Raw genomic sequence first — 25290 nt, 5'->3', positions numbered from 1 at the left:
ACAACTGATTTGGACTTCCCATGATGCTTAAACACCTGACATAAAACTTCTAACCATGTGCTTAGCTCTTATGGTCTTTTGATAGGCAAAAAGTAGGCTTGTTTGCTAAATCTGTCCACAATTGTCCAAATTGCATCATTGCCATCATACTGTGTATAGAGCATGATAAAATCCATGGTAATGCTTTCCCATGGCTAATTCGGAATTGACAAAGGATGAAGAAAACCGGTACAATTGATTTGGATTTCCCATGATGCTTAAACACTTGCGACAAAAAAATTATGATTATGTGCTTAGCTCTTATGGTCTTTCGACGATAGGCAAAAAGTAAGCTTGTTTGCTAAATCTGTCCACAATTGTCCAAATTGCATCATTGCCATCATATCGTGTACAATGGCAGGCTTTGAGTTAGCTGATGTGACATAGCCATGTTCTTGGAGGCCTCACACATGTTTATGTTCCTTCTGGGTGGCACTGGAAGAGTTTTGTTTGGCAGGAGGGGCCCTCATTAATTGGCACAAATATGTTGGTTTTTGGATTAGCGACTTGTTTTGACTGTATGGACAATGCCTGGTTTTACTGCGTGTTGTTCATGGGGCTAGGGACACCTGGGTACCCTTGTGGACGCGTGTGCTGCACACCTGTTTGGGACTAACAGGTGGTCGTATGGGTTTTGCAGGTGGTAAGTGTATTTTCTAGTTTTAATTAATTATTTTAGGTCATGTTACTAACGTTCATGAAGACAGATGCACACATTGGTGAGGTTCAAGATGTCCAAGGACAGGATCAACTCACCTTGTTGGGCACTATGATAAGGGGGACAACCATCTCGAAAGGTCACAGGACACGGGCACCCAGATTGTGCGTGGAATTATCAAGTTTGGGCCATTTAAGAGAGAAAAACCAGTTATAAGTGACTTTGAGCTATTTTTGGCAGTTTTATTAAAAAAAGAGCTCTATCTTCAATGAAATAGCGGATCACAACTCATCGTGCAAAGTTTTTCAAGACAGCTGGACTCGCAGAAACACCTCATTTTGCGTGCCAGTTGATCCTTGCCCTTTTCTACCAAGCAACCTAGAGTTTTACACCCCTTCGTGCAGTCAAAATCTTCATTAGAGCTTTGTATCTACCATTGGGTCATCCTTGCTTGCTGTTTTTATTGGTTGCTGGGAACTATTATGCTTTCTTGCACTTCTCTTCATGCTGGTGATTGCTACAGAGCTGATCGCTTGCTGATTTTCTGGTCATAACAGCAGTTGGGCATGTTTTCTAGTGTTCTCTTTCTCTTCCACACATAGGCCAGTGAAAGCACACAGGCAGGGCCTTTTTCTTGGATTCACAGAGGGCTGGAAACAGGTTTTCAGGGCTGGACATCACCTTTCATCACAAAGAAAGTGTCCGACTCGTAGGTATCTTATCTGGGGTGTCCGTGGTGCCTTCTAGGTGTCCCATGCATAGCAGATGCCATAGGGGTTGATTTGGGACTGTTTTGTCACGAAGAAGGTCTTGCTTTTTAGGTGAAGATTGAAGATCGAGGGCTCTACTCTCACAGGGGCCACCTACACACGAGGCGAGGTTCGACCTGTACGACCTCGTGGTGAGAGAGTAACGCCTGTGAGGACCAGTTTGGATTGTTTGCTTTTGTTTTTTTTTCCTTGCTGTATTGGAAGAATTTGGTGCATACCAGTGGTGAACTTTGGGCACCTACAAGTTTGTAATCTAGAGCAGACTCCTTTTGGTAATTGATATTACCTTGAGGGAGGGGGTCAGCCCATCTTTCTGGCCCCTAGTGTTGTGCACTGTGCATATCTCTTTTCTCTTTCATGTTGATGAATATTGAAGTGTGTTAAATCTTGGTTCTCTGTGATCAACGCTTTCAGTTCCGTTTCATTGATCCACAATTTTCTTTGGTCGGGTTTGGATGGCACCACAAACACACGTGCAAGGGTAGCTTGGCTCACAATTATTCAGCCTAGACGAGAAGGGGGGCTGAATATTATTGATCCGGATGTCAGTGCATTATTGATCCGGATGTTCAGTGCAGGGTGTTGCTTTGCAAACTTGTGGTTAAAGGTTTCCTACTAGGCACAGAGCCTTGGAAGGATTGTTTCTTATCTTAGATTTCCGAATGTACCTCCCGTGTTGGGAGAGATTGGCTGCCCAACACACAATTTTTGTAGCCATTGTCAGAGCACGGAGAAGCATGAGACCATTCTTGTGACAGAGGCTTCCTAGGTCTTTGGATGAGGTTGACCGACAACCTATTATGTGGAACAAGTTTATTAGGGATGAGGCCAGTCAACCACTTGGTGCATCTCGTTACATGCAGTGGTGTGCATATACAGTTCTTGCTTGGAAGACCTTCAAGAGTCTTCCGATGGATCGGAGAGCTGCATCCATTCAGCATCTTAGGGGCTCTTGCAGACGTATTGATCAGATTGATGCAGGATGACCAAGTCATGTCATGCCTAAACTATTGTACATTCTGAGTTTGAGAGGGGGTGTTGGTAAATCAAACTCAAGAGGACTAAAAATGTTTGAAACGTTTCGTTCGTTTCGCCATTGCGTCGTTTCCAAGGTTTCGTTTTGTTTCGTTTCATCTGTTTTGGACGAAACGCAAAGGTTTCGAAATGACGCTTCTTATATACACATACCAAATTTATAACATAGCCAACGGAAAGATGAAGATCCAATTTTTGGGACTAGTGGATATGAAGTTCATGATTTTGGGAGTAGGTTTTTTGGTATTTTCAAAATTTGGCCAAGAAAAGAAGAGAAAGACAGGAGGAAAAAAAACAAGTTGGAAGGGAAGAGCGAGGTGAGAAGAAAAGGGAAAAAGTTGAGAAGAAAAGGAGAGAAAGTTGGAAGACAAGAAAAGGAAAGAAAGTTGGAAGACAAGAAAAGGACAGAAAGAGGAGGGGTGGACCGTGGAGGAGAAGAGACAAAAAGGAAGAGGAGCATGGAGGAGAAGAAGTGAAGGAGCGAAAAGGAGGAGTGGATGAGGAGAAGAGGCGGAGCAACAAGTTGCGGCCGAGAAGAAGTGTCAGATGCGTGAAGTGGCAAACGGCAGAAAACAAAGATGGAAGCAACGGCAAAAATCGCATTTGCAAAAAAAAAACCCCGCCCGTTTTTCTGACCTCACTTTACATTTGGGTGAAACACCGTTTCGATGGGCAGGTTTCGTTTTGTTTCGAAACATTTCGTGCCGGTTCGAGAGGGCAAAACGGGTTTTTATGTTACTATGAGCTATACCGCATGAGTGGCTCTCTGGGACCTTTCACGGAGATTATCATCCGAGATGGCTGGGAGTTTTTTCTAGGATAGGTGTGTACCTCTATAGGTCATTGCTCTCCGGAGCTAGGAGGCTATAGATTGCATCATCTATTCTATCATGCCTGGATGAAGATTGTGGAGATGTAGCAGATACCAGGCATTGGTTATGGGGATGCACCAATCCATATCGTATTTGGGGTTCTATAGCCGAACTTATGGGCAAATTGAGTGGCCACGCCATGTATGTTACTTGGGGGGCAGTTGCTTGGCTTTCCCAGTTTGGTCTACAGCTTTTCTATGAGGGTAGTGATACAGACACTACTATTTTCATTCGTAGAGGTATTGCCCAACATGGTTTGTTGCAAGATGCTCCTCATATACACCTCCTAGACACATGATTGACACCAGTTAGGAGATTGTTGCCACTATTATAGCATGGCAGATCTGGAGAGCTAGATGCACGGAGGCTATTGAGGGTGTCTAGATTTTTGAGTCTCAATGCATTAGCGGGTGATATCATTCATACTCTCATGGCTACTTGGGCTCGTATGTGGGGGTCCTCTCATTCCGCACAAACAAAGCGCGTTGTGTTTATGCGGGAGTGGGACCATGGCATTTTCTTTTCCTCTAGTCCCACAAGTCTTTTATGGTACCATGATGCTTGAGATCACCTTACATATTGGGGTGATTCTATTCTATTCCGGCTTAGAGCCGTGATTGTTGTATGTCTTTTTTCATACTTAATAGAAGTCTCTTTCTTGAAATAAAAATAAAATCCATGGTAATGATTTCCCATGGCTGATTCAGATCTGACAAAGGATGAAGAAAACCGGTAGCCTTTTGCTTGTCAAATTTCAGCATTTGACGGTAGGTGATGTTGGAATTAGAGTTAGGGTTGCAACAATGCACACACACAAGATAAAGAAGCTTGAGAGCACACAAACTCACTAGATTAGAATAAACAAATGTGTGCCAGATACAAAAGATAAGTACACACCCCAAAATGAGTAGATAAGAAGGGGGAACATAAGCACCCTAGTGAGAAAAAAGTGCCCTGGCGGTCCTAAGTGTGTTCACACACATCACTACCATATAATGCTACAAATCTCCCCTGGAGTGATGATGTGAACATGTACAGGGTATGGCCGATCAATCCCAAAAAGGCAATAAGCCCAAAGCTTTACGAAAAGCTTCGAACTTTTCACGAGAAAGAGCCTTAGTGAATAAATTTGCCATGTTGTCATGTGTAGGCACATAGACCAAGCTGATCTCTACTACAGAGAGTCTTTCCCTAACATAGTGGTAATGCACCTCAATTTGCTTAGTGCAAGCATAAAACACTGGGTTCCTCACAACTGCTAATGCGCTCTGGCTGTCAGTGAAAATCGCAGTGCTAGATGACTTTCCGACACCCAAATCAGCCATAAGACGTCTAAGCCACACACTCTCAACTGTAGCTGCAAAAGTTTCCCTAAACTCAACTTCTCAACTGGAAGTGGCCACTGTAGGCTGCTTCTTGCTGAGCCATGATATACATGAATCACCAAGGTGAAAGCAAAACCCACTAGTGGACACTCGTATGTTATAACATCCAACCCAATGTGAATCACTGAAAGCATGCAGTTGTGACTCACCCCCCTTTGGATAAAATAATCCAAAATACCTTATTTTCTGCAAATAGCGGAAAACCCGCTTAACAGCCTGCCAATGCTTCGTACCTGGGCTATGCACAAATCTGCTCAACTGTGAGGCCGCATACTGTATATCTGGCCTCGTGTTGCACACATAAAGAAGGGATCCAACATCCTACTGATACAAACTAGCATCAAAAGAGTCTCCTGCATCTTTAGAACTAAGTCGAGTACTTGTCTCCATAGGTGTAGCCACAGGTTTACACTCTTCAAGTAAACCTCTTCAATAGCTTATAAATATATTTATACTATAGCATAACAATGCCATCATTGCGCTGCATAAACTAGCATCAAAAGAGTCTCCTGCATCTTTAGGACTAAGTCGAGTACTTGTCTCCATAGGTGTAGCCACAGGTTTACACTCTTTAAGATTAAACCTCTTCAATAGCTTATGTATATATTTATACTATAGCATAACAATGCCATCATTGCGCTGCATAAAATGAATCTCCAAATAGTAATGCAAGGGCCCCAAATCTGACATCTCAAACGATGACTGTAAATCAGCCTTAAAGGCTGAAATCTGATCTATATCGAGTTCCGTGAGTAGCATGTCATCAACGTATAGAACGATGACCAAAAATGTGTCCTTACTCCTCTTCACATAGAGGGTACTCTCTATTGGACTGTTGCAAAAATCATTTACAACCAAGTATGCATGAATCTTCTCATACCATGCTCTAGGAGCTTGCTTAAGGCCATAAAGAGCCTTTTTCAACCTAAATACTTTAGACTCTTCTCCTTTCACAGAAAAACCAGGAGGCTGCGATACATACACCTCCTCATGTAAATCACCATTCAAGAATGCAGTCTTAATGTCCAACTGATGTACATTCCACCCATGATGTGCTGACAAAGTAACAAGACACCTAATGGTAGCCATACGAGATGTGGGTGCAAAGGTCTCATCATAATCAATGCCCTTTTGCTGGGCATACTCCTTTGCAACAAGTCTGGCCTTGTAGCGATCAACGCTACCATCTGCTTTGCGTTTTAACTTGTAAACCCACTTAGTACCAATGGCCTTCTTGCCATGAGGTAGATCTGTCAAATACTAAGTGTCATTCTTGAGTATAGAGTTATACTCATCCTGCATAGCATGCATCCAATGATCATCATCTTGTGCTTCCTCAAACGAGTTCTGCTAGGTAAAGGAGCTTCCAACTTGCTATCTCTCAATGTCTGCACAAGCCATTTTGGCATATGCCTAGATTCTTCTATAACTGCTCTCTCCTACATCCTCAATACTTGCCTCATCAAAAGACTGATTTGCAGGCTTGATTTTACACCTACAAAGGCTGAATTGCAGCACTTGGTTGAGCATTCGATTGCTCTACGTATGGCTGCCCTCCATTAAACAAAGGTAGGAGCGAATCAAACATGTCCTGTGAGCATACATTCTAATGTTTTTTGCATGAAAGCATGGGCTGAATTGAGTTTTCGACAAAAACAACATCTCTTACCAAAATCCGCTTTGAGGCTGAATGATAGAGTCTATATTCCTTGCTTTCTGAACTGTATCCCACAAATATGCATTTAACTGCCTTATCATCAAGCTTACTGCGCTATTGCTCAGGCACAAGAGCATAAGCAAGACAATCAAAAACACACAAATGAGTCACAGAAGATTTCCTACCATGCCAAGCTTCATAAGGAGTTTTAGACTGTAAGGCCTTGGTAGGGCAATTGTTCAACACACAGTTTGCACACATAGTTGCCTCTAACCAAAAACCATGAGGTAAATCTTGGGCTTTCACCATACATCATGCCATCTCCATGAGAGATCTGTTTTTCCTCTCAGCCACACCATTTTGCTGAGGTGTGTATGGCACTGTACATTGATGCCTTATGCCTTTTTCAGCCATATATGCATGAAATTCCTTAGACATATACTCCCCCCCTCGATCTGAACGAAGGGTGCCAACTTTACATTCATATACATTTTTAGCCATGGATTCTCTGTCATCCACAAATTTCACCATCAAGCCTGACAAGGCTAAGGCTGAAACTAACAGCAAGTTCTTCTTAGTGCTTGGCACATACAAAACTTTAGAAAGAGAAAATGTGCCCCCATTTGCAGCAATCAGCACAACTCTACCAACTCCTTTCACGGGATACGAGGAACCATTTGCACATGTGACGGTTCCTGTACTTGGGACAGATTCCAGAGATGAGAACAATTTTTTTCGTGAAGTAATGTGCTTACTAGCACCACTGTCAAAGTACCAAGCACCTGATTCTGCCACTGACATGCATATATCATGAACAGAAGGATCATAACTGCAATGTACAGTCCATGCCCAATCATCCTGAGCAAAACTTGCAGATTCTTTCTTCTCTGCACTTGGTGCAGATGCATCAGCCACAACCATGCCCGATTCTTTCTTTCTCTCCTTCTCTAGCTTTTTCTTGCACTCATTTATGTAGTGCCTTGGTTTCCTGCAATAGTGACACTTGCCCTTCTTTTTAGGCTCATCACCTTCTTTCTATGCATTCTTACCTGAGGATTCTGATTTTGGCTTATAGCCACCATGCGAAGAAGCTTTACCTTTGCCGTTCTGATTGCCGATTAAAGCTTGGTCACCAACTCGCATAACAGATCTGTTTTGCCTAGACTGCTCTTCTTGCAAGAGTACTGAAACCAACTCATCAAATGTAAGGGCATTTGGATTTCCCTTCATCATTAGTCTAAGGGTAGAGGCAAAACTCTAATCAAAATCCGGCAATGCATCGAGAACTGTGGGCACCAATGTACTATCAGGATATATCTCATCCACACTAGCGAGCTGCTCCTTAAAATTTTTGATCTTAGTCAAGAAGTTGTCCATTGAGTCTCCCTCATTCATGTGCTTAGACTCCAACTGTTTGCTCAGATATGCAACACGTGCTTCATTGCGCACCTGGTATAATGCGAATGCATGTACCTGTGCATCTCTTCCATCCCATCTCGTTTGAGCAGCACTGGGAGGTACCAATGGTGCATGTGGAGGAGCCACATCTATATCAGATTCTACTTTAGATGTACCTGCGGTACCTAGTTGCACTGGTAGTTGTGAAACAGGACGAGTTTCACTACCACTGACCACATTCCAAAGGCCTTTAGCAACCAGTACATGCCTCATCATATAGGACCACAATGAGTGGTTGGTCCCATCAAGTTTGTCCTCAGCAGACAACATGTTGAATACATCACTACTGCCAGCCATGACTATCTATCAAATGCAAAATCTTTCAACACACTGCAAGTACTCAGTATTCACTAAATGCAATCCCAGATGGCTGCCAACTGACTGAATCACCTGCAAAGTGTATAAAAAATATCACAGAGTAGAGAATATAGAGTGTTACTAGCGAAAGTATGATGGTCGATGTTGTTGAAGACACTGTAGATGCTCTACACACCAAATCTTTGCTGCTACACAGTCCAAGCACCAAAAATCGAGCACAATCAATCCAAAATGACGCCTCTCCAGAACGTTTGCAGAAACCTTGCAGTGTCCAAAATGCGTCCAAAACGTGCCACGAACCCCGAAAACTTTATATACTTTGTATACAGAACACTACAGTATATATCTTCTTCTCCTAAGAGGGTATCTCAATCGGAGACACAGAAACAGGATCGTGAGGAGGGAGACATACTACTAAATCAAGTGTCAAGGAAGCTAGCTCTGATACCAATTGTTGGAATCAGGGTTAGAATTGCAACAATGCACACACACAAGATAGAGAAGCTTGAGAGCACACAAACTCACTAGATTAGAATAAACAAATGTGTGCCACATACAAAAGATAAGTACACACCCCAAAATAAGTAGATAAGAGGGTGTACATACGCACGGGAGAAAAAGCTCCTAGTGAAGGAAAAGGTACCCCGGCGGTCCAAAGTGTGTTCACACACATCACTACCATATAATGCTACAAAATACATGCACATACACAAGCCTCTATGTCTCTTCTCATGCCTAGCCGAAAGAAATACCTCTCAGTCATTTGAGTGGTAGGCAATATTCCTCTGTCTTGCATAGGAAGGAGCATGACATTCTTCCAAAACTTTTTGCCTCATGTTTGCAATTGTTATGTATTTCGGAGTCTCTATGTGTGACTCATCGTATTCGTGTACCTTTGTTTGTGTACCTACTTATAAGTGTGTGTGAACACTCACTTATGCGAGTAAGTGAGTAAGTACATGTGAACCACCTCGTATAGCCACTGAAGGGTTTGTGTGTAAGCAGTGATGTCATTGGATTAGCCAAGGGTCCTTGGGTCATGAGTAGTGTGTTAAAGAAAGATAAGGCATTTAGCCTATAAAATGAGGAAAGAAAATGATAGGTGTGTGAAAGAAATATTAGAGAGGGAAAAAGTAAGACAGAATAGACAGATGAACAAAATTACAAATAAATGCATAGAAAATTGAGAAATAATATTGGAGGTTGTGTGAGAAAATTCGAGGACCTTAGGCTGCCCTTCTACAGGACACATTGTGAGATGGCTTGTGTGCACGATAAGCTTGGGTGCCCAATATACCATGCTAAGAGCCCACCTTCATCGACAAAAAGGTGTCGTTGGTATCCCCATCATTGCAAGCATTGATGTGCTTAGGGCCACCAAGGACATCGCTCGTTCCATGGGCTTCCACTTTGTTACGTGCCAAGCCATCCATGGCATGGAGCCAATCAAGGAATTCCAAGTCATCACTGTAGGGTATTACACCTTCCTCCTATCAGGCACTACTATGTTTCCTCCTATCAGGCACTGCTATGTTGGTTCCCCAGACACCATGATCCACACCATCCTCTCTAGTTGGAGTTCAAGGTGGCCAATTGATTGGGGAAGCCACAACTTGTCTCCTTTCCAGCCATGCAGCACTCCAGCTTCTCTCAGCCAGGGCATCCTATCAAAGGGAGTACGCACCACAAATTTGGGGCAGCCTGATCACCACGAAATCCAAGAAAAAGCTAGTGCCTTGCGTATCTACTCTGACATGCTCCACAATGCCCAAGGGAGTACCATCCTGCTGGTCAGCCATCCTTATAGTGAAATTGCAAGGTCTAGTGATGGGAAGGTCCATGGCCTCCAAGGTGAATTCGTGCATTAGATTCACTTCAGATCCTCCATTAATGATGGCACCCGAGAGGGACGAGAGATTCACTTCAAATCCTCCATTAATGATGGCACCCGAGAGGGACGAGAGGTGGTGGAAGAACCAATCCCTAGATTCTCCTCGTGGTTCACTCTTGGACAATATGTCCATGGGAGTCACAAGATATAACAATAGGAAGAAATGATGGCATAACACGCTTACTTAAGCAATACTTAATTAAACTCGACAAGCAAAGAACAGGTAAGGAATTGTGCACAAGAACAATGTACTCACTTGTATTACTACCAACCAGCAGTCACAATCACTACTCTCACTGCACCAAGCATACCCAATTGTAATTCTTGGTTGATAGTAATACTTAATTAAAATGGACAAGCAACGAACATATAAGGAACAATGCACAAGAATAAGTTGTAATACTACCAACCAGTAGTTACAATCACCACTCATTGCACCGTGCACACCCAACAGTGGTCACAATGAGGGGATCACACACTCTTCTTAGGACGAAATAATACAGTGAACACACAACTCAGAGTACAGTGGAATAGCATAGAGTAGCCTTACAATGGACAAGGTGGAACTACAAGATAGCCTATATCCCCTTTGAACGGGGTAGAATGCCTTATAACTCCGGAGAGTCACAAAGATGTTGTCGGTGATCGTTGGTGAGCATCTCCTATCTTTGGAAGGTCCCGCATGCACGTAGTTGTTGCGGCACATATCTCCTTTCTTGGGGTGTGGTGTCTTAAATGCCTTGGAGTGGTGTGCCCCAAAATCTTCACGCTGGAGTGTCCACTCGACTATTCACGTAGAGCATCTTGCGCTGCAACATTGTAGCACACTAACATTGTGGGCACCGCTGGTGCCTACAATTCTCCTGCCTCATTTATGCCGAGCTGATCCCCTCTCACGCTGGAGTGTCCACTCGACTATTCACGTAGAGCATCTTGCGCTGCAACATTGTAGCACACTAACATCGTGGGCACCGCTGGTGCCTACAATTCTCCTGCCTCATTTATGCCGAGCTGATCCCCTCTCAAAAGATGAAGTTGTTATCCAGGATGCTTCAATCTTGGATGAAACCTGTATGAGTGCCATGGATGAGATCAGGGAGGTGAGGTTGAAGGTGGAGGTTGATCACCTTAGCGAGGATCTCACAGGCCATGCCGAGAAGGTTGACCTCAAGCCTGTCTTCCCCTCTTTTGGGATCAAATGAATAAAACCCTCTACCACACACAAAGATTGTTTTGGGAGACATCCCGAGCAGAGAATCTTGACTCACACACAACACGGAAATTACAAATTTCAGGGAAATCAGGGAATCTCTCCTTGATGCAGGTGGTGTCACCTTTCCCGGCGTCTTTTCCATGAAACCGCCCCGTCCATGGTCTTATGGAGACATCAATGTGCCGTAGGACTCAATTTTACCAATTTTGGCCCATTTTGAAAACCCCCAAATTTATGTGTACAGGAGCTTTATCTTGTTGCTAATCAAAAAGCACCAAATAAATTGAAAGCAGGAGAGTTTAATTACAGGATTATCACCTTGATTTGAAAAAGTCCCAAATTTTGAAATTTTTGATGATGATGATGATGTTGTTTGCACGTACACAGGAGTGGTGAGGATCAACAATAGACGAGCAACTGAAGAAAAAAACGCAGCAATAATCAAGAGTGTTGTTGCCAAGAGCAATAATGAAGAGTGTTGTTGCCAAGTCTGCACAGATGCTGTAGGTGCAGAGGTGATGATGACGTAAAGATGGCAAGTAGAGGAAGCACCAAGTCGAGGAGGAAAGGTGGGCACAGGCGACGCAGGTACTGGGTGAGAAGGGAGCGTAGCAGGCCAGCGCTGCAGGGAAGTCGCAGCAGTGGGAGCAGTAGGCGCAAGAAATGTTGATGGTGTGGGCTGCCCGTGCAGTTGTGATGCCTGCTGGCTGCGTTTTCAGAGAAGAGGCGGAGGTGGCCCCGACTGCATGAAAAGCACAAGGCACACACCAGCAACAAGATGATGGGCAACTGCCCGAGTAGGAGAAGCTGGTGGGATAAGCTCTGATACCAATTGTAAGGTGTCGTTAGGGTGTAGGCATATGCAAGGGCTATGGTGGCTCAAAGATAGCCATGGTGGAAGTGTACAGCCAGTAAGAGAGAGAGACGAGAGAGAGTTAGAGAGAGAAACTCAATCTCATGATTGCACTACTCAATAGTACTTTGATTCATGTTATGAGGTACACCAAGTACATGCTTTTATAGGTTGCAAACCTTATATTTTGACTCACATAAGTCACATATACATATAAGCATATGACACGTCATACACTTATCCAGTTATAAGAGTGTTCACACCTAAGTAGGTAATCACACACACATAACCCTTCGGGAGAAGTACACACATGGATACACATACACAGACGGATACTCCTTGGGGAGTCCGGAGACTGGAAAACCTGTGACACGAGTGAATGCATCAGAGTCTAAATAAAACCCTCTCCATGGAGCCAGAGCTGATGGCGGGCTCAAACGGGGTGAATGGAGTCAGCCACTTGCTGTGGACACAATGAATGTAGAGAAGCACAAGGCAAGGTTTTTTTTTTTTGTAGTGTGGGGTGGGGTGGGGTGTTTGTGGGGGCAAGGTGAGAGGCTGGAACCATAGACAGAAGCATGCAAAGTGCAAGAAATACAAGCTAAAAATCTTCACAATAATTCTCCACACAAGATTTTCAGACAATGTCAGATGCACACTGAAGACAGGTTTGTTGTAGAAAAGACAAACCATAGACACAAGCACGCTAAGACTTGATGACACTAACATACCTTGCAAACATGAGGTGCACCATTGATATTCACAAAGCCTGACGACGTCTTCTGGCCAGGGAAAAAGTACATTTTAAGTATGGACCGTTTCACAAGCACGGATCCATTCCGAGCTTTCACGACTGCCTCCATGACTGCATCACCTTCATTTGTGTCTCCATAAGTTCTGAAATCTACTTCCTGAATGAAGAAGACAAGTCCAATGACATCAATTTATAAGCTGGGCATCAATTTAAATATTCACATTAAAAGCACAACAATTTGCAACTGTTCTAAAGCCATTATTTAAAAAAAAACAATTACAAGAACGTCTTAAAAACACCACCAAAAGTTGCTAAAAAAAACCATTTTGTATCTTCAGTAGAATCTTGCATATAAAGGCTATTATAGGTTTGTTACTTACTTTTAGGTATAATCACTAAATGTAGGTGATGTGAAACTGTTGCTTTCTGGATTTTCTTTTGGTGGAGCCCCCTACTACCTTGGCTCACACTTACTCCACATGCCAGTGAGAAGTCTCGTGACAAATGAATGCAAGAAAAGCGGGTCTAACAGTCTGACACACTTAACTTTTGGAACTTTAAACATTTGTCAACAACCACATCTTGTGGGTTGAATACAAAGAAGGAACTACTTCTGGCAGATGCTAGCTGGGTCATATGTGCTAATTTGAGCACTAGCCCTCTCTTACCAAGTAAGGGCGCCTTTATTTTCTGTCTTGCTAATTCTGGTAATTTGTTGATTCTGTTTTGTCAGTAGCAAGACTTCTGTTATAATTCATAACAGACCAGACTTTGGGCCGTTTAGTGAGGATTTTTCCCAAATTCTCGGAATTGGAGCGCCATATCCTGATGCTAAATCGTCTTGGAAACCGGAGAATCACATTTGAGGTTGCACCCTACGTTTGTGAAAAATCTCAATGCCAAAAAGTTGCTCAATCTATCGTGACCCTAATTAGTTGGCTATAACAAATTCTCAAGGATCAAGTGGATCAAGACCAATAAAACAGGTTTCACAAAACATTTGACCATTAATGCAATTAAACACTTAAATTGGCCATAGCCTTAACATATGCCACTTAATTCCCAGAAACTGTAAAAGAGAGATGTGCACATCAAACACCACATAGAGGTCGTAATGGGCCAACACCGCCCCCCCGTCTCCCTTGGAGTATTTTTTTACCCAAGGAGAAAAATATCATGTAAAAGCTTTGGGAAAGCACACGCTGCAGATTTATCCACATACAACCACGAATAAGTCATATACACTGGTTGTCATCAAAAAGCCACATTAAAATGCCAAGAATATGTATATTCCATGTGGAAACCGGCTAGCATAGCTTATCCAATAGCCCACATAGCTGTTCATAAATCCATATGGATGACTCATAAGTCCATAAAGCTGTCCATAAGCCCATATGGTTGAACCATACGCACATAAAGCTATCCATCAGCCAATGGCTCAATTTCATGCCCAATGGCAATAGCAATTGTCCAATGGCTGTCCATATATAACCAATTAATAAGAAAAATGCCCAATGGCTGAAAAACATAATACAATGTTTAAATACCCTTGCCTTCAATATTTCTTTGTGATGGAAGCCTTCAAAACAGTCCCCAACAGCCGGTTTACTTCATAGGCAGCCTGAGAAACAGAGAGAGCAGCCAAAGCCTGTAGCGGTGGTAGAAGAGCCATAACCTTGGAGTAGAAAGAAAGAAAGATATATTAAGCGTCTACTAAAGACCCAATGGGCCTATGAGACCAAAGTGATACGATAATGTCCATGGCATATCTCATCATGGAATGGAAAATAAAACAGAATGAAAACATAAATATAGCTATCTCACTGGGGTGATACAAAACTGTCCATAGAAACACGTCATGAATTACTGAGAACATAAAAACATGGGAAAAGTTGCCAACATGATAGAGGCTAGTTTGCAGTTGAGAGAGGGCTCCAATTTATAGATTTGCCGCTGTCATGAGCTAGAATAGCAAGTAAAAGCTATAATGATAAGTGGAGAGCTTAGGTGACAAGTGTGAGGCCACTTGTCTCATTTTGATCCACTGTCATGCCAAATGTCCCAATTTAAGATATGATTTCAACGTAATGACGCGAACGGAATTTTCATCGGGGGTTGTCCAAAAATCGTAACCCTCCTAGATTTTAGGAGTGTGATCCTTTGTAGTCCACCTTATTAGAAATTAAGCTCCAATGCCTATTTGTATGTCCAAGAAACCGTCTCTAAGAGCCTAGACCAAGCTTCAGGTACTAGATCTTTTGTAGTGGATAATCCTCCAGTACTTTCCAAATACTTAGAGGTCTTGGAGTCCACCAAACCCCTTTCATACTAGGAAATGTCTGAGTTGGTGACAGATTCGGCACGCTAGACTTGGTCCGCAATACTAACTAGTCTTACCTCCGAATAATGTGGACACTTTGACGCAAGCCAGTGGAGGGCCCTCACCACGGTTTCCCCTTTCACTATTATTACGCTAGCCTCGTCATCCCCTTCTTTGCCCCCACCCTCGCCCCTCCCCAGACCCCTAAAACACAATGAAACCTCCTCATACATGTTGGCTTCAACAACAGATTAACCAAATACAAATATAGCCTTGTTCGCTAGTCTCAACTCTTCTCCCAGAGTCACTAGAAGGTCCCCCCTAAGATCATGTGGCACCCAATTGGCTACGCTTTTTTAGGTGCCTCCAAGTGGAGTGGAGCTCTTTCATCAACATGGTGGCCTCTCTCCGAGTCTGCATTGTCCCGCCACATTCTCGACCCGCTTATCCCAACATAGAAACTAAAGTCTTCTTCTCTAAAGAAAATCTTGTCGTGTGGGAAAGCCCGCGCTGCTGTAGCTAATCCCCACCTTTACCCTGTTGCCCCTTTTGGGATGATATTGGGGCAGAGATCACATCGGCTCCCCAAGAGATGTGGGACACAGGTTCTATGCCTTCTTCTCTCACTGAGGGGCTTATCTTCCTTATCCGTAAGAGTGGAGATAAGACCTTGATTGGACAATGGAGACCTATCACCTTACTTGGGACTGCATATAAGATTCTTGCTAAGTCAGTGAGCATTAGATTGCAGCCAATTTTGCAGGATGTCATTCATGACACTCACAATATATTCTTACACAGAAGGAGCATCTTTGATAACATTTTCTCATTTTGGGAGGCCATGGAATGGGCCAAAGCGAGTAATCAGACTTTAGCCATTCTGCTTTTGGATTTTGAGAAGGCTTATGATAGAGTGGAGTGGAACTTCCTTGAGGGTACTCTTAGCCATATGGGTTTCTCTCAGAGATGGATTAAGGAGTTTCATGCATGTATCGTGATGCCCACAATAGTATGCTCGCTTGCGGTGATAGAGGAGAGCGGTTTCAGACCTCTTGCTCAGAACGGCAGGGATGCCCTTTAGCCCCATTATTCTATATCATAGTCGCAGAGGCCATGAGCATCTCCCTCCGCTGCATTGCTGGTATTTCTAGATTGAGGTTGCCTTTTCGTAGTTAGGAGGAGTTGGTTGACTCTAAGACTCTGAGTTACCTGATGACACAGCCATCTTCTTGGAGACCTCACAGATATGTTTATGTTGCTTCCGAGTGGCACTGGAAGAGTTTTGTTTGGCAGCAAGGGCCCTCATTAATTGGCACAAATCTGTACATTTTTGGATTAGCGACTCGCCAAGAGTTACTTGGTGTGAAGAGCTTGGCTTTACTTGGATCAGTAGAGGATGCACTGCTAGATATTTGGGATGCCACGTTGGCGTTCATATTTCTCTTGCAAGGCAATTTGCTCCGGTACTTATGAGTGTATTCAAAAGACGCTTCTTCATTGGAGCTCCAACAGATAGGATTTAGCCTTGAGAGCATCGGTGGCTAATCAGGTATTGCTTGCCTCGGCATGGTTTATTGCCTCTTGTTGGTGCTTCTCTCGTGCGTGCATTGGTCAATTGTGGAGGTTGATCCTAAATTTTCTTTGGTCAGGTTTGGATGGCACCACAAACACACGTTCCAGGGTAGCTTGGTTCATAGTTATTCAACCCAAACGAGAGGGAGGGCTGAATATTATTGATCCGGATGTTGCGTTGCTTTGCAAACTTGTGGTTAGAGGTTTCCTACCAGGCACTGAGCCTTGGAAGGATTTTTTCTCATCTCAAATTTCCGGATGTACACCCCGTGTTGGGAGAGATTGGCTGCCCAGCACAAGGTTTTGGTTCACGAAGGCAGATATCAGGGCACCATCTTCCCCTCTTATTGTAGCCATTGTCAGAGCATGGAGAAGCATGAGACCATTCTTGCGACAGAGGCTTCCTAGGTCTTTGGGTGAGGCTGACCGACAACCTATTATGTGGAACGAGTTCATCAGGGATGAGGCTGGTTAGCCACTTGGTGCATCTCATTACATGTGGCGGTTACAATGGGAGGGATGTGCATGTACAATTCTTGCTTGGAAGACCTTTAAGAGTCTTCTGGTGGATCCGAGAGCTGCATCCATTCAACATCTTAGGGTCTCTCGCATACGTATTGATCAGATTGATGCAGCTATACTACATGAGTGGCTCTCTGGGACCTTTCATGGAGATTATCATCCGAGATGGCTGGGAGTTTTTTCTAGGATAGGCGTACCTCAGCAAGTCATTGCTCTCCCGGGCCAAGAGGCTACAGATTGCATCATCTATTCTATCATGCTTGGATGAAGATTGAGGAGATGTGGCATGGAGGGGATCATCCCAAATACCAGGCTTAGTCTAGTGAGGATTGTTAGGCGTTCGGGGAAGCACTGGTTCATTGATCCTTCTCCTCAAATAGTGACTCATGGCTCTTGGTGTTTGTGGTTGTATGGTGGCAGTCCTATCATGTATCTTCAGTGGGATCCAAGTGAGTGGGAGTAGATTGATGCCCCCGATCCATTGAAAAGCCTCCCTTTTTCAGTTTCAGAGTCTGGAATGCCAAGCTTATCATCACTCGACATATACATAGGATCCGTACTCTGAGACCTCATTGGGATAATTATGACATCTCTCTAGTGATACAGCGCAGATATTGGCATAGGCTTTGGCATTCATACAGAAGGAGCCAGATCTCTCATTTCTTTTGGTTATTTTTACATGGTGGTCTCCCCACCAATCACTGGAGATCGGTTTTTGGTGTAACACCTACGTGCCCGAGATGCGCTGCAAATTCTGAGAGTGTACAACATTGTTTATGGGGATGCAACACTATACAGTGTATTCAGGGTTCTATAGTCCAAGTTATGGGAAAATTGAGTTGTCGTGCCATGTATGTTACTCGAGGGGCAGTCGCTTGGCTTTCCGAGTTTGGCCCGCAGCTTTTCTACAAGGGCAGAGAGACAGACACTACTATTTTCATTCGTGGATGTATTGCCCAGCATGGTTTGTTGCAGGATGTCCCTCACTCACATTTTTTTTTCCGGGAAAAAAATCTTTCAATTAGTTAAAGAAAAACAGCCACAAAGGAGTAAGTACCACCACGAAGGGCTAAATACAAACTCGCATCATATAAGGGCAGGAAACAAGTGATCATAAGGGGAAGAGATGCTTCTCCTCCGGCTGGCCGCTCTGTGAGGAGAAGGCTATCTCATATGGGGGGAGGGTGCTTTGGGGAGGGGAGGGAGGGAACAACCACACAGGTGGTCTATAATGTCAAATGGGGTCACCGCCTCTATCTTTAAGGGCTAGGCCTCCAAAGTCTTAAGAAGGCTTCCCGCCACTTCCGCATGCGGTCAGAACCTCCTTGTAACTTCCCCACTGACTGTGGAGGGTGTGAATGATATCAAGCCATATGCTCCTAATGGTCTCAACCGGCGGAGTGTGGGTACCCTCGATGGCCTCGCTGCATCTAGCATGCCAAATGTGCCAGGTTGTGATGCTAGTGCAAATCTCCCATCTCTGGCATGACCCTGGCCGCCAATCACCTGTAGGAGGGGCTGTGACTGGTACTGCTGCAATACGATGGTGAGAGACCTGAAGGGCTAGTCCTCCCCCATCCTCCTCATAAGCCCTAATCACTCAAGCCTCTGTGGCCCAAGTGACAGTGCCCCAAGTGATGAGCCGGGTCAATGCCATATTCATAGCGAAGATGCGGAGAATCCACTACCAAATCTATTCTATCTGTCTGAGAGCTGGCCTGAGATGATCCCAAGCCAGAAGTAAACTGGCTGCAAATCTGTCCTAAAAAGCTGGGCTAAAATCACAGGCGTGCATCTCTGTGAAGATCCACCAAGTACTCTGTGACCACGGGCCCCCAGGGCTCGGAGTGCGGGCTGAAATCTGGGCCAATAAGAAATCCTTTGAGGGCTCACCACCGTGAAGGAGTCCTGTGACAATCAACTTGCCGAGCAAGGCATGTCTCTGAATAGCAGGATCGATGAGGCCAGGCCCCCTCTGCTACGTGGCTGAATAATCACTCGCCATGCCACCTTGGCCATGGCTGGCTTCCCATCACTTCCGGCCCATACGAAGTTCCGGATCAATCGTTGTACCTGGCCAATGCATGCCCGAGAAAAGGCCCAGCACGAAGTCATGTACCACATAGTGGCTAGAAGTACCTGGTTCACCACCACCACTCTGCCTGCTAGAGAGAGGCTCGTTGAGCTCCAATATAAAAGCTTCTTCCGAATACTCAGAACAAGCGGAGCAAGCTCGTGCTCGGGAGAGATATCAATGCCAACCTCACAACCAAGATAGCGAACTAGAGTGCCCCTCGGGATCCAATGGAAAACCTCAATTTGTCGCCAAGTCAAGGCAGGTGCTGAACCTACCCAAAAACCAAACTACTTGTGCCAGTTGATCTCCGCTCCTTACGCGCGGCGGCAGAAAATCTCAATCACCTCCGCTAATCTCTAGAGATTCCCAACATCTCCTGCAAGGAAGGCTGCTGTGTCATCTGCAAACTCTAAATCAAGCAACTCCTCCTGCGGACGGAGGGGAAGACGCAATCTTTGGAGCCCAGTCTCCTGGGCAGAGAGAAAATTGCTCATGGCCTCGACAACGAAAAGGAAGGGGTAAGGTGCCAATGGACAACCCTGCCGAACCGAGCAGAGAAGGGGAAATTTGTCACCTCGGGCCCCCTGAATGAGGACCTAGCTATGCAAGGCTGACTAGAGTTCTGAAACCCCATGAATCCACTCCACGGGGAGTCCCATCCAGCTCATTGAACCCTCCAGAGAGCTCTAATCCACCCTATCATATGCTTTCTCAAAATCTAGGAGAAGCCCTGCTACCACATCCTGGCCGAAGCTCTCGCCTCCCAGAAGGTAAATATGTTGTCTAAGATGCTCCTATCCTAAACAAAGCTAGTCTAAGTGTCATGGATCAAGTCTAGGAGAAAAGGCTGAAGTATCCTGCTGATGGCCTTGGCCAATATCTTATAGGTTGTCCCAAGGAGAGTGATGGGTCTCCACTGCTGGATCTCCAATCTGTCACCACCCTCCTTCGGAATCAACTGAATCAAGCCCTTTGAGAGTCTCTCTGGCATGGCACCTGTAATCATAATCTCATTGAAGGCAGCTCGAAGGCCACCTTCCATGAGGTCCCAATCGCGAGGAAAGAAGACTGGAAGCCCGTCCGCCCTTGGGAATTTTCCCCTGGGAAGTGCCGTAAATGCCTCCGCCAACTCATCAGAAGTAGATGGTGTTAATAAAAATGACCGAAGAGAAGGGGGAATCACCTCCCTCGTCTGCTGCTAGACCCTCTCGCGTGTGTCCACCACCTGTGAAGATGTTGCAACGGGCACTAGTGAGGAGGGATTGAAAAAAGTCCGTGGCGATGGCTCTCACATAGAGGGGGGGGGGATCTAAAACAATAGCTCCATCCTGGCCACGCAACCTGCGAATACCATCTCTCCTCCTGTGGGGTCTAGCTATCTCAAAGAAATCCCTTGTGACTCTGTCGCCTGTCTGTCTCCAGAAAGAGGCCCTAGCATGATACCTGTACTCCACCCTTCTCTCCTCTATGGATCTAATCTCCGTGTGAGTGGCGGCAAGCTGACTCTCGATCCACTGGCTATCCGGGGACCTCACCTAAAGCCATTGTAAAGAAGCAAGACGACTACTCAAACTCCTCTCCTGCTCCCGGAAACCCTCTAATCTGCTCTGAGCTACCTCCTGCAAGAAACTGTTGATCTCCCCTAAGCCCTAATCCAATGTGCACGCAACAGAGCCTGAAAGAAGATCCAATCTCGCCCATATCTGCTGTATCCTGCTACATATCTCGGGGTCCTAAATGAGGCTGTTCGGAATCCTCGAGCTCCCATGCCTGTCATGCCTCCAGGGGTCCTCTAAGGACAAAATAACCAGGGCGTAATCAAAAAAGGAAGTATCTGCCAAAATACCAATCATACCCCCTCGACTGCAAGCCCACTCATCAACATAAAACCTGTCAGGTCTAGAGAGGTTGGGGCCGGTGCTCCTATCCGATCTCGAGAAGCAAAGGCTCCTAGGGCTACGCCCAAACTCTGGAAGATGCCAAGGGTCTTGTCCCCTGACTGCAAGAATCATCTCCTCCCAAGTTGAGTATTTTGCTCCTAAAAGTGTGGCCATGGCACCTCCAAAAGCCTGTCCTCTGCTACCTCAATCATGTTAAAGTCACCGCCCAAGCACCAAAAGTCAGCCTGAGGGAGGGCCTACCGTACTGAGCTCCAAAAGAGGGCTCTACCTGCAGCAGTGTTCGGAGCATAGATGTTGAGGAAAGCCAACGCTATCCTCTCCAATAGTAATGGTAATCCACTGTGCCCGGCCCGGGACAATGACTCCTGAGCCAGTCACTGCAGGCAACATGTGCTCACTGACAGAAATACACACCCCTCCTTGTGTCCCCGAGGGGCCGAAGGATGGGGAGCAGATAGTATGACTCCTACGTGGAAGAATCTTCTCGCATCTGTGGGTGCACCCCTCTGAGAGATGATGCTCCTGGAGGAAAAGAATGTCTATGGGTCCCCCCACTATGGCCCTCTGAAGCTTGCCTCATCTTTGAAAGCACTTAGGCCCCCTCAAACCCTGAATATTCCATGAAACAATCCACATATCAATCTCGGTGTGATGCGGCACTAGCGGAACTGCCCTCCACTCGAAGAGTCTTGGGAGAGGGTTTAGACGGGGAATAATCACAATCCGTGCCGGGGCGAAGGCGGGCCAGGTGGGCAATAATCCTGTCCTCCATGTGACCCCACTATGTACGAGCACGCGCATATGCATGCTCCGGACTCCATCGATCACAGTATAGGTAGCTGTAAGAGGGGGGAGGAGGTACCGCATCAGAGGTATGCATGAACACAAAGAGCAGCACCTCCAGACTGGAGACTACCATCTCTTCGTCCTGGCCTCGATGGGCTGAACCTCCAAGCTCCATCCTAGCCAGAGGCCAAAAATGGGTGAGAATGTCGGTGATGCAGAGATCGTGGAGATGGTGGGAGAGCTCAGTTGTCTGACCATGAATGGCAACTGCCCCTAACTCAGGATCCCACTCTATCCCTGAGGCTGCACTAAAGGGGAAAGAGAAGATCATCGCACCATTATCTCGTGTAAAGGGCCTGGAGTGGTGAAAAACCACTCATACCTGAACCGGGGTTACTATCTCCTCAAACATGTCAGTCCCTTCCGTCGCCAAACACCGGAAGAAACTGTAGTCCACAGATTGTCCCAAGATCTCGAGGTCCCCACCTCGGGACTATGGCGGGAGAACCCTCACCGCAGAGGCATTGATGGTCATCTCTACCGGATCGGAGAATCGGTGAATCAAGCGACAACAGACTGATCCTGTCCGTTGCCTCCACACCGGGTCAGGAGCTGCTGGGGGGCGACGAGAGTGCTCTAGAGAGGCAGAAGGGGGGGAGGTAGGGAGGGCTCAAATGATAAAGAAGGGGCGGAGTGCGCTGCAGCGGGTAAAGTCGGTGACAAGACTGGGGAGGAAGAGGGGGAGGCGGCGACAAGAGAGGGTGGAGGGGGCGAAGAGGCGGGGGACGAGTGCTGCTGAGGGGGATCCATCGGAGAGGAAAGCTAGGGGGAGGGACCCGTCGGGGACTCACAAAGGCGGGCCGGCCTCTCATAACACTGAGGGTCGGGGGGGGGATCTCAACGAGGGATCGGACGCCATGCTAGTGGGGGCGGAGGGGCCCGCTCTAGGACTGGAGAAGGCGCGTCACCAATGGGAAAGTGCTGGGATAAATGCTCGTAACAGTTCTCTGACAGAACCAGATACTCTTGAAATTTGCTAGCCTAGCGCGCTTAGCGGCAGCGCTCGGCTCTAGTGGTCGTCTGCTAGCAGCCTGAGCACGGTCCACTTGTCCACCACTCACCATCCGATGGGTCACCCGAAGTCAGTGCTCTACTGCCTGAGGGCCTGCCGCTCTCTTTACCGCCTTGTGAGCATCAGCACGAGAACCGGGGGGAGGAACCACCGGAGACGGTCTCTTGGACTACCGCCGAGAGCAAGCTCTAGCTAAGTGACCCATCTGTCTGCAAATGAAGCATTGGCCTGGAAGGCCAGAATACTCCATGCACTACTGTATGGGGTCCCCTCTGAGGCTAAAAATAGAAATACAATGCGGTACTGACTCCGGCAAGGCCCAACAGATGCGGAGGGATGGAATCCTGGCTGCCCTTGCGAGGGCCGAGGAAACGGTAGGGAGGGGGGGGGGAGGGGGGGCGGGCTGGGGCCATAGTAGCAGGGGAACGCCGTTTCCACCCCTTGGGAACGGTGGAACTCGTTCCCCCAAGGCTGAGATGCCTAAACCGGGTGGAACGTGCATGGGGGAACGATTTGGCATGGGAACGGCCAGGGGAACGTGGGGGAACGGTTTCATGGAACGTTTGGCTGTCGTTCCCCCTTTGGGGAACGTTTTTTATGTTTGGCCAAGAAAAAAAAAAGAAGAGAAAAAGTGTACCTGTTGTTGCGAGCCGCCTGTGGATATCCTTGAAAGACGTACCCTATTGTCGCCTGCCCGCATACTTCCTAGGCCCGTGCGGCGTGCCTACTTGACAGCTCTGAGTCACGAGTGGGCTTCTCTCTCGAGTCTCTTTAGACTTTGACTCCTACTTTCTAAGGCAAGGCAGCAAGGCTACTTACTTTTCCCTCTCTCTTTCTCTCTCGTTCCCCCTTACCATTCCCCCTCGTTCTCGTTCCCCTCGTGGCCCGTTCCCGTTCTGTTGCTACTATGGCTGGGGCTCCATCACTCTCCCGATGGCACCACCAATCACCAGGAGAAGAGGAAGGTACTCCTTCCTAAGGCCTCGGAAGAAAACTGTCATTGGGAAGCCCGAAACGCCAGCCGATGGGTCAGATGCAGGATCAAAGCCGTGCTGCCACCGAGCAAAGAAGGCCTGTGCCCTACGCAATGCAGGGGGACTCAGCTACATGACTCGGTCTGAAGCCGATGGCGAGTCGAACTCCACTTGGTAGTATCCGCGCCCCAGAGGGTGAATATCGACGATCTTTGCAGGTACGCCAATGATGTTGACATGAAAAAGATCCCCGAGTTGTCTCCGCGCGAGGCAACTACCAACAATTTTGCAGACCAGGGCGGAGGCCTAAAGTGACGCAACAGTCATGGCAAGAACCTATAGATCCACTTCTTCGGAGAAGGAAATGCAAGCAACGGCGACTTCGGTCAGGGATGACAGAGCAGTTGCCATGGAGTCCTCCTGAGGGTGAAGACCAGAATGAAACGAAGCTTGCCGAATAAAACTAAAAACCCTAGAAGCCTGGCAGCATCAAACTACATGGGAGGGGAGGGAGGAGGGGGACAAGGAAATAAAGAAAGAAAGGAAATGGAAGAGAGGGGCTCAGAGAAAAAAGGGGGGGGAGGGAGAAGATGGGGGGTGGGGGGGCAGGCAGCGAAGACGGGGAGGCGGCGAAAGAGCGAAAAGGCGAAAAGAGGGGGGAGGACTGTGCTGAGACGGGGTGGGCAGAGAAGCGAACAAGGGAGGGGGGGAGGGGGGGGGGGGGGGGGCTACGACAAGAGGGGAGGAGAGGGCGGGGGCACACAACGGGCTGGGGGGAAACACATAGTCGACGCCAACGAACGGGGGGGAACTCGAAGCGTGCGCAGGACTATTACATGTACCATTTGTTATCGAAGCATCTGTCCATCACTCACATTATACACCCCCCAAACAGAGGATTGACACCAGTTGGGAGATTTTTGCCAGTATTAGAACATGGCAGATCTGGAGAGCTAGATGCACGGAGGCTATTGAGGGTGTCTAGATTTTTGAGTCTCAGTACATTAGCACTATATGGGGTGATATCATCCATATATATATATATATATATATATATATATATACCTAGATGAATCCAGGAACATGCCCAAATTCACCTTTTAGGAACGTGTATGTTATATACTCGTGGTAGTCAACCCACAAGACTATATAACTACTTGGGC

General features: G+C 46.3%; 1 protein-coding gene across 1 annotated transcript in view; it reads right to left on the bottom strand.

Annotated features, from left to right (window-relative positions):
- The window catches only part of LOC147627770 (metal ion-binding protein), a 130553-nt gene that overhangs the window by 5596 nt on the left and 99667 nt on the right, over window positions 1-25290 (bottom strand). Inside the window, exon 14 of the mRNA XM_086814735.1 lies at window positions 12881-13060. Coding sequence (XP_086670861.1) covers window positions 12881-13060 — 180 coding nt within the window. The remainder of the gene's footprint in view (window positions 1-12880; window positions 13061-25290) is intronic.

This window comes from Cibotium barometz, chromosome 20, assembly GCF_041138505.1.
Source record: "Cibotium barometz isolate CiBa-2024 chromosome 20, ASM4113850v1, whole genome shotgun sequence".
In the NCBI taxonomy this organism is placed as follows: Eukaryota; Viridiplantae; Streptophyta; class Polypodiopsida; order Cyatheales; family Cibotiaceae; genus Cibotium; species Cibotium barometz.
This window is presented reverse-complemented; position numbering and strand designations above follow the sequence as displayed.